The sequence below is a fragment of the Acanthisitta chloris genome, unplaced genomic scaffold (assembly GCF_000695815.1).
Source record: "Acanthisitta chloris isolate BGI_N310 unplaced genomic scaffold, ASM69581v1 scaffold3409, whole genome shotgun sequence".
NCBI lineage: Eukaryota > Metazoa > Chordata > Aves > Passeriformes > Acanthisittidae > Acanthisitta > Acanthisitta chloris.
In genome coordinates, this window is record NW_008689629.1 from 15,989 (window position 1) to 25,961 (window position 9,973).

Below are 9,973 nucleotides of genomic sequence, written 5' to 3' on the forward strand. Positions count from 1 at the left end.
GCAGCCACAGCTTCTCTGGGCAACCTGTGCCAGTGCCTCAGCACCCTCACAGGGAACAATTTATTCCTATCATCTAATCCAAATCTCTCCTCTTTCAGTTTAAAACCCTTCCCCCTTATCCTATCACTATCTGCCTGTGTACAAAGTCACTCTCCATCTTTTTTATAAGCTTCCTTTAAATATGAAAGGCATTAAAAAAATTTCCTGCATCAAAGGAAACATCGGGAGCTGGTGAATTAACATATAAAAGTGGGGGAATTTCACATTCAATACTACACCCAAATCAGAGCCAAAGCCCCTCCTGTTTATCCCCTGGGGTACTGAACTGCCATCCAGAACGGAGTGAGGGCTGAAGGAGGAGGCTTGTGCCCCTCTGTGGGCTGCCAAGCAGCAGGTCACCAGCCAAAACCTACTCTGCTGATACTCTGCTGCCAGCAGCACATCGAGGGAAGAAGCAGGAGAGCGGAAAATGCTGCCGCAGCCTTAGGGGGAATAACTCATGTGCATTTCTCCAGCAGGGCGAGAACAGGCAGGCTCAGAATCCAACCCAGGAGCAAACCCAGAGCATGCAGATGCAGCTGGTTGCAAGCCCAGTGGGTGTGAGGAGCATGTCAGTGCTCAGGGAGTTCCCCAGCCCCCCCAGAGCCTTACGTTGATGATGATGTTGAGGGAGTCGTCGTTGGGAAGGAAGATGCAAACACTGCGTCGGTCCTGCATGACTCTGTTGTTGTGGAAGGTCAGTTTGTTCATCGTGGTCTGGGCTCGGGGCTCGGGGTGGGGTGGGGGCAGCACCTCACCGGTGGGATGGGGTGGCCTCGGTCCCCGCGGGTGCCATCCCTGCAGGAGAGAGAGGAGCTGAGCCCTGTGTGGGCACCCCCAGCCCCACACACCCCACTGCAGGCATCCTTCCCACCCAGCAGAGCTTCAGAGGATGCTAAGAGGTTGGAATGGAGCTCAGAGATCATCCAGTGCCAACCCCCTGCCCTGGGCAGGGACACCTCCCACCAGAGCAAGTTGCAAAAAAAAAGTGGTGAGGCAGCCACCATGGCCCTGGGCAGCCTGTTCCAATGTCTCACCACCCTTATAGTAAAATACTTTTTTCTCGCATCCCACCTAGACTCTCCCTCCTTCAGTTTAAGCCCATTACCCCTTGTCCTATCATTGCAGTTTCTAACACAGAGTCCCTCTCCATCTCCCTTGCAGGCCCCTTCAGATATTGAAAAGTTGCTATGAGGTCTCCACGCAGTCTTCTCTTCTCCAGGCTGACCAGCCCCAACTTTCTCAGCCTGTCCTCATAGGGAATGTCCCCCCAGTAGTGGGACGTCTCCCCAGAAGTGAGATGTCCCCCAAGCCCCCTGAGCACACCACAGCCACCCCCATCCCAACCCCGGCGCCACGGTTAGTGCAGGATCACAGCCCAGCCCAGAAAACCTGAGCCAGCAGTTTTATTCTCCCAGCTTGCGTTCAGAAAAACCTCAGGAAAAGCTTTCCTGGCATAATTGAAATAAATAAAAGTGTATCTGCTGGGAACAACCCAGAAGGTTGCAGGCTGCAGAAAGGCAAGGAGATGGTGTGGGGTCCCATAACAGGACCCCCACATCCCTTCCTGTATCATTCCCAGCAGTTCTGACTCTGACTCTTACTGGGGTTAAATAAAACAATCCAAGCACTAACAGTGATTTGCAGATGGGAAATTCACAGCTGGTGAATCCATCCTAGCACTGACCCCAGGAAATTCTTATTTCCAAGGGTGAATATTCCTTATGTACCTTTTACCCCAGGACCATCCACAGGGACACAAATTCCCACATGACACCACAAGCAAGGACCTTTAAACTCTAAACTAGTTCAGCCTAACCCCCAGATTTATGCTGGCACCAGGACAGCAGAGTGTCTCCCTTGTCGCCAAATATTTGTTTTGGTCTAAATGGAGATGCCTTTGGCTTCTGAACCCCTGGAACTGCATATTTGTGCAGCAGGAAGAAAGTGCCCTGAGGTGACTTTTTGTTGGAGGTTACTGGGATTTTGCAGAAGTTGGGAAATCCAGAGGTCATGATCTCTCATCACGACAGCGCTTTGGGTTTCTACCACCAACGCTGCACTGCATCCATGCATTGCATCCATACATTGCATCCATGCATTGCATCCATGCATTGTGATGGTGGATCATGGCCATGGATCAATCCTGGGCACTGCATCAATGCATTGTGGCATCCATACATGGCATCCATGTATGATGGCCATGCATCAATCCTGGGCACTGCATCCATGCATTGCATCCATGTATGATGGCCATGTATCCATCCTGGGCACTGCATATACACATTGTGACCTCCATGCACAGTATCCATGCATCACAGTTGTGCATCATGGCCATGCATGCCATCTATGCATTGCATCCATGCCTCGTGGTGGTGTATTGTGGCTATGTATTGCATCTGGGCATCATGAATGTGTACTGCATCTATGCATTGTGGTGGTGCATCATGGCCATGCATCAGGGTTGTGCATGGCAGCTGTGCATTGTGGCCATGTATGGCATCTAGGCATTGCATCCATGCATCATGGCCATGCTTCATGGCCATGCATTGCACCCATTCATTGTGGTGGTGCATCATGACATCTACACATTGCATGTGTGTATCATGACCATGCATCGTACCTACACACTGCATCCATGCACTGTGGTGGTGCATCATGGCATCCAGGCATTGCCTCTGAGGATTATGGCCATGCATGGCACCTACACATTGCATCAGGACATTGCTGTGGTGCATCATGGCCATGCATCAAGGTTGTGCATGTCATCTGTGTGTTGTAGCCATGTATGGCATCTATGCATTGCATGTGTGTATCATGGCCATGTATTGCACCCATGCCCCGTGGTGCTGCACCATGGCATCTATGCATTGCATCCATGCATCACAGCTGTGCATCATGGCCAAGCATGGCATCTCTGCATAGTATCCATACATTGTGGCCATGCATTGAGTCTGTGCCTTGCCCCAAGCAACCTGGCCAAGTATCACATCTGTGCTCGTGCCTGTGTTGGCTAAGCACCGTGGCCATGCCCAGACAGGACTGATCTGGCTGGGAGCAAACAGCGCTGCGGCCAGTGTGGTTTCAAGGTTCATTACAGATCCCAGCGGTGAACGAAACGGGGCTGGAGGTACTTGGCATATGTCCTGGCGCCTGGCAGCTTCCGTGCACCAGCACAGGGAGGGCAAGAGGTGACCTGCATGGCCCATGGTGGGGAGGGCACAGTGTCCCTGGCAAAGCAGCTCTGCCCCAGGGCACTCTTCAGCACCCTCCGTGCCCTGCTCCCACCCAAAGGCCTCCTGCAGCCCCAACGGGTGCTTGAGAGCATCTTCCCATCACAGTGTCGTGCTCAGAGGCACAACCCACTCTTGAGTTCCTTCATCGCTGGGAGGTTATTCTCTGCTGGGCATTGCCTCTCACCCAGAGCTTCCCCCAGGCACCACAGTGCTCTTAGAATCCCTGATTGGTTTGGGTTGGAAGGGACATTAAAGATCATCCAGTTCCAACCTCCTGCCATGTGCAGGGACACCTTCCACCAGCCCAGGTTGCTCCAAGCCCCATCTAATCTGGCCTAGAACACCCCCAGGGATGGAGCAGCCACAGCTTCTTTGGGCAACCCGTGCCAGTGCCTCATCTCCCTCACAAGGAAGAATTTCTTCCCAATAGCCCATCAACCCCTGCGCCCTGGCAGTTTGAAGCCATTCCCCCTTGTCCAGTTACTCTGGCATCCCAGGGCTGTTCATCCCCACAACAGTCACTGTATTTCCTCCTGCTCCTGCAGCCTGGATTGGTCCCAGAGCATCAGGGATAAAACCACAGGAGCTGGCACCAGCAGAGCACAGGCATTGGAAGGAAAGAAGACCCAAACCATATATTTTGGTGTTTATACAGAAAACACTCCAGTTCCTGCTGCTGGATGAGAACATTCCATCAGCCAGCCACATAGGGACGATCCCTATGGAGTGCCCCCTCACTTCCAGGAGCTTCCCCAGGGGCTGTGCCAGCCCTCAGAGCTTCACAGATTTAGCAAGCAGGCACACAAAGCCCTTTCCAGGGTGCTGTGCCTCCAGCAGCCTCAGCCAGACACTGGCAAATTCTTTCCAAGCATCTGCTGCTCATTCCGACAATGTCAGCTTTGATTCCCTGGGACCCTGTGCCACTGCCCGGTGGTTTCTGCTCCAGTGCAAGCATTGATATGAGGCTCAGACATAGAATCATGGAATGGTTTGGGTTGGAAGGGACCTTTAAAGATCATCTAGTCCAGCTTGGTCAGCTCCAAGCTGGAATGAGCCTGGATTGCAGGGAGAGCCTATCTGGAAGGCCACACAGTGGAGGGGGTGACACAGGTCACCCACAGTCCCAGCAGGGGAATCTCCACCCTGGGCTGTTTTCCACCCAGAAAGTAAAGCCAGCTGGAAAAAAACACTGGGAAAGAGGACTTGGGCATGGATCAGCCTCTGCAGTGCCAGGAGATCCAGGTCTCCCAGCCACAATTTCCATGGCATAGTGCATTAAATCTCCATAGGAAGGCACTGCAAACTGCTTGTAACTCCAGAGCGTTGCAGAGAAAACTCCTTGATCTGCTGTGGTTTCCAGCCCAGGCTGCTGGAATACTGTCTTCCTCCCTTGTAGCAATGCCATGGGATAAATCCTGCTGCAAAGCTCTGCTGCAAAGAAAACATCAGGCACTAAACCTGCTGCTGGGAAAAGCAGCCGGAGCTGTCGCTGCTGACTCGGCGAGGGATTTATCCATCCCGGGGTCCTGCAAACAGGGATGAGGCCAGGCAGAGCCTGGGATCCATTCAGAGATGCTGGAGCAGCATTCCAGGCTCTCCTTGGAAATATAAACTTGAATGTAATTCCAGGCTGGGGATTTAACATCACTTGAACTTGCAGGCTGACGTGATGTTTCCTTCTGAGCGTGCAGATTCCATGGATGTGAAGCGATGCTGGATGCATGTCCAGAATTTTTCCCTCTTCCATGTATTTATTATGTTTAAAAGACGCCGAGAGGCTCCATCCTCGTGGGTTTGGGTTGGATTTGTACCCTCATGGTATCCATCAGACATCACTGCCCCCAGCTCAACCCAGCCATGATTCCCAGCCTCCAGGCAGATCCAGCCCACTGCTCCATCACACAAATTCATCCCTTCCTTGCCAAAATATCCATTTAAAAAATCTGCCTTATCAAACATCTCCATCCCTGGAGGGATTTAAAAGCCATGTGGCACTTGGGGACATACATGGTCAGCGGTGGCCTTGGCACTGCTGGGGGAATGACTGGACTCAGTGATCTTAGAGCTCTTTTCCAACCTAAATGACTCCAGGATTCCATGATTCTAACCCACCACCAGGCTTTTGATCCAGCCCTCCTGAACCACAACAGGGGTGAGGGAAGGGATCCAGCACAGGACCCACACGTAGGCACAGGCCATCCCAAAGCGCAGAGGGAGATGGGAAGATGAATTCCCAGGGCAGGAATTTCTTGTTTTCAGGAGTTCAGAGTGGGTTTCCCCCACATCACAGGGCACAGGTATGCTCAGAGCTGTTATTACAAGTTTCAGGCCAACACTTAATGCAGCTTCTCCTATCCCAAAATCCAAATGAATTCCTGCTTGTGGTTGCCCTGTAATTAAAATTGTCTCCAATTCTTCATGAACTCAACAGTTTCCTCCTAATGAAGAGAGGCAGATGAAAGAGACCTTCACTGGGAAAAAGGACTTGGTTATAAATATTCCATGACTTCATCCACCACAAAAGCTATTTGGATGCTGGAAACACAGCCTGGGCAGCCAGGGGCCAGCCCCCACCAGCCCCAGCAGATGCCTCCCAGTGCTGGGGGGATCCAAAAAGCCTCTCCAAGGAAAGTTCCCCCAGGCCCAGGAGCTTGTCTGTCTCCACCTCTCTGCAGCACTCCTCCTCCTCCCATTTGGTACCCAACAGAGTGGGTGCTTGGAACACCCAGGGATGGCTGAGCCAAGTGCATCATCCCAAAAATGGGATAATGACCCTGCTGTCCTCTCCTGAGAGGGATGAGCCCCGTGGGACATCATGTTCCATGGCGAAGCACAGGCTGAGCCATGGCAGCTCAGGAAACTGCTCCCCTGCTTGTTTTGCTGTGCATGGAGCTGAATCCAGGCTGGAAGTGCTGATTTTCCATTCAACCCAGGGCAGAGCCATCCCAGGCCTCCTCATTCCCTTACTTTGGAGCACTGACATATAAATAAAGTGCCCGAGGTTCTGCTGAAGATGGATACAGAGATGGATTTGTCCTGGCATGGGATCCAGAAAGGGAGGGATGGCGCCTGCTCTTCCACTTCCCTCCTCCGCTAGAGATCCAGCCCCTTCCATCAGATTTCCTTCCTGCAAACTTTGCCTGAGTCTTTGGGATTAGAACAATCTCAAACCCAGGCTGGGGAGGGTCGTGCTCAGGACATCCCAGCTCTGGCTCCAGATCCTCTCCCCCCACATTCCCAGGCACTTTAGGAACCATCTCCCAGCATCAACAAGCCCAAACCTCCCCGAGCTCTGATCCCACTCCCAGCACCACAGGCATCAATCCAAAGGCTGTACACGGATGTGAAGCATTGCCTTTGCTCCCCTTTCCGTGGAAGCCCCCCTGCTCCGGGGGCAGCCTGGGTCGCCTGCCATAAATCCCTTGGGATTTGATTGTGGGATCCCTGGACCACAAAGCAGCCCTAAGGGCCAGTGTCACTATCCCACATCCCTGTGCCATGGAAAGCACAGCCCTGAGCCTCCAATCCATGGGCCTCCCTATTTATATATAAGAATCATATTTTAAATGTAATTAACAATATAATTGTTAATATAATCTAATTATTAATAACATTTCAATGTAATTATTTAGATTGTGGGATCCCTGGACCACAAAGCAGCCCTAAGGGCCAGTGTCACTATCCCACATCCCTGTGCCATGGAAAGCACAGCCCTGAGCCTCCAATCCATGGGCCTCCCTATTTATATATAAGAATCATATTTTAAATGTAATTAACAATATAATTGTTAATATAATCTAATTATTAATAACATTTCAATGTAATTATTTAGATTATGTTATATAATAACACCCCCTCAAGATGCTCCTGCCCTAGGCAAACCCTTCCTTCCCCATGGAAAGCACTTTTGGGGAGCCCCATTCCCAGCACCCCATTCCCAGGCACACTGTACATGGGATCAGCACCCAAACCCATGGGTCTGACTCTGGAACACGCAGTGCTTGGTGCACATGCAGAGGAGAAAAACAGGATGCAAAGTGCTCTGCTGACAGTCAAGAGCCCCAAAACAGCTCCATTTTATTCCAAACCCACATAATTCCTGGACTATCCAGAGCCCTCACCCTCTGTGGTGTCCTCACCTCCAGCTCTCAATCTAATGAAACAAAGCCAAACCAAATTCCTTCTTTTTGTAATCCTGGAGTGGGCAGAAAGGGATTTATCTTCCCCCAGCAGCGCTGTTCTCTAGTTTTCCAGCTGGGAAAGCTCCTCAGCCACGCCACAACCTCCATCAACTTCCCTGCCCCAGCACCAATGGGGAAAAGCTTTTTGGGAACAGTATCCTAAGGTTACTTTGGAGTCAAGCAGGAAAAAAGGCAGCAGCAAACTGAATTGAGGAGCAGGAGGATATTTCAGCCAGCGCCATGGTTTGTGTACTCCATCTGGAGCCCAAAGGCTGTCGGGGTTTTTTTTAGCAGGAGGGAACTGACATCATCTTAATTTCCAATTCCCATTTATTTTTACATCTGGTCTGAATTAATCTTTCTCAGCGTCCTGACTTTCATGTCATGGAATAATTGCTTACAGACTCAGGGTTTAAAGAGCCTCAATAAACCAGTTTAAAAAGAGAAACTCCTTTCAAAAATGAGTATAAATCCAGGACCTAGAACCAAACCCCCAATACGCCTTCGGGATTGGGAATTTTACACGGAACAACAACACTTTCAAGCAAGGGAGCTTGAATTAATCCCAGATCTATCCAAGTACTGGAGAGGGTGAGTGAGCCCTGTGGAAAAACACCAATACAAACCAACTAGGAGTTAAGGAGAGCAGCAAAGCTCCATCAGTGCCATGCTGAAGCATCCATGGAAAAGTATCTCTGGAAGAGCAGGGTTTGACTTAGAGGGGAAAAAAATATCCTTATGGCCAGAAAGGCATCGGCTGTGAGCAGGAAAAGGGATGATCCAGGACTGGGAGATGACGGTGGAGTTGGCATGGGGCTGGGATGTGCCTTACTCCCATGTGCCAGTCAAAGGACATGGGAATGCCAAGGATGGTCCTGGGAAACCTCAGCTCCAGCCTGGGAAACCTCAACCCTGGTTTCTCCACTGCCATGAGGGCACAGTATGAGATAAAGACTGATTAGGAGCTGCATTTATCCTCACTGCTTCCAGAACCTGGCAGTGATGCACATCCCCAGTGGAAAACATGGAGAAGACCATCAGTGACACTACTGAGCTGTCACCCCAAGCACCCCCATAGGGTGGGGGCACCCATGGGTGAGTGAGGCTATGGACAACAGGGTTCCACAGGTGACTGTGACCCAGGAACAGAAGGATCCATGGAAGAGAGGACCACAGGTAAGGGAACCAACAGGTGATGGGAACCAGGGTTGAGGGAGCCATGGGCCAGTGCAAACCTTGGACACAGGGACCCATGGGTGACTGCAACCCAGGGAAAAAAGCTGTCACAGACAGAGAGGACCCATGGATGAGGGGACCCACTGGTAAGTGTGGCCCATGGGCAAAGGGACCCACTGGTGAGGGTGATCACTGGTGATGTGTGACCCACAGGTGAGGAGACCCATGGGTGAGTGTGACCCATGAGCAAGGGAGCCCAAAGGTGAGGGGACTCATGCGTGACTATGACCCATGGGTGAGTTATCCACAGGTGAGGAGACTCATGGGCAAGGTGACCCACAGGTAATTGTGGCCCATGGGTCAGGGGAGCCACTGGAGAGTTCAAGCTATGGGTGAGGGTGCTCATGAGTGAAAGGATGAGCGGGTGAGTGTGACCCTGGGCTGAGGGGTCCATGGGCAAGGGGATGTGTGAGTGAGTGTGACCCAAGAGACAAGGGGTCTCATGGGTGAGTGAGACCCAGGGGCAAGGAGACCTGTGGGTGAGTGAGACCCAGGGGTGTGGGGTCCCATGAGTGAGGGGATGCTTGGGTGAGTGTGACCCATGAGCAAGGGGTCCCAAAGGCAAGGAGACCCATGGGCAAGTGTGACCCATGAGCAAGGGGTCCCTTGGGTGAGGGGACCCAAGGGTGAGCGAGACCCGTGGGTGACTGGCACTCCAGGATGAGGGAACTTGTGGGACAGTGAGACCCAGGGAAGAGGGGACTCATGGGTGAGTGCGATCCAAGGACAAGAGGACCCGTGGGTGAGTGAGATCCATAAGGAAGGGGTGTCACAGGCGAGGGGACCAGTGGGGGAGTGCAACCCAGGGACAGGGGGACCCGTGGGTGAGTGAGACCCATAGGTGAGTGTGACCCAGGGGTAAGGGCACCTGTGGCAGAGTGAGATACGGAGGTGAGGGGTCCTGCAGATGAGGGAACCCATAGGTGAGTGTGACCTAGGGACGAGTGGTCCCATGGGTGAGACCGGTGGGTGAGGGTGACCCACGAGCAAGGGGTGTCATGGGCAAGGGGACGCGTGGGTAAGTGAGACCCACGGGTGAGTGCGACCCAGGGTGAGTGGACCTGTGGGACAGTGAGACCCAGGGGGGAGGGATCCCATGGGCGAGCGAGAGACACAAGCAAGGGGTGTCATGGGCACGGGGACCAGTGGGTGAGTGAGACCCAGGGACAAGGGACAAGGGGTGTCATGCCCGCGGGTGAGCGTGGTGCAGGGGAGAGGGGCTCCGCGGGAGAGCGGGATCCAGAGGCGAGGGGTCCCGCGGGCGAGGGGTCCCGCGGGCGA

General features: G+C 52.6%; 1 protein-coding gene across 1 annotated transcript in view; it reads right to left on the bottom strand.

Annotated features, from left to right (window-relative positions):
- FRMD6 (FERM domain containing 6) overlaps positions 1 to 750 on the bottom strand; it is a 10,031-nt gene extending 9,281 nt beyond the window's left edge. The window contains exon 1 of the mRNA XM_009081484.1: positions 652 to 750. Coding sequence (XP_009079732.1) covers positions 652 to 750 — 99 coding nt within the window. The remainder of the gene's footprint in view (positions 1 to 651) is intronic.
- Between the last annotated feature and the right edge of the window lie 9,223 nt (positions 751 to 9,973).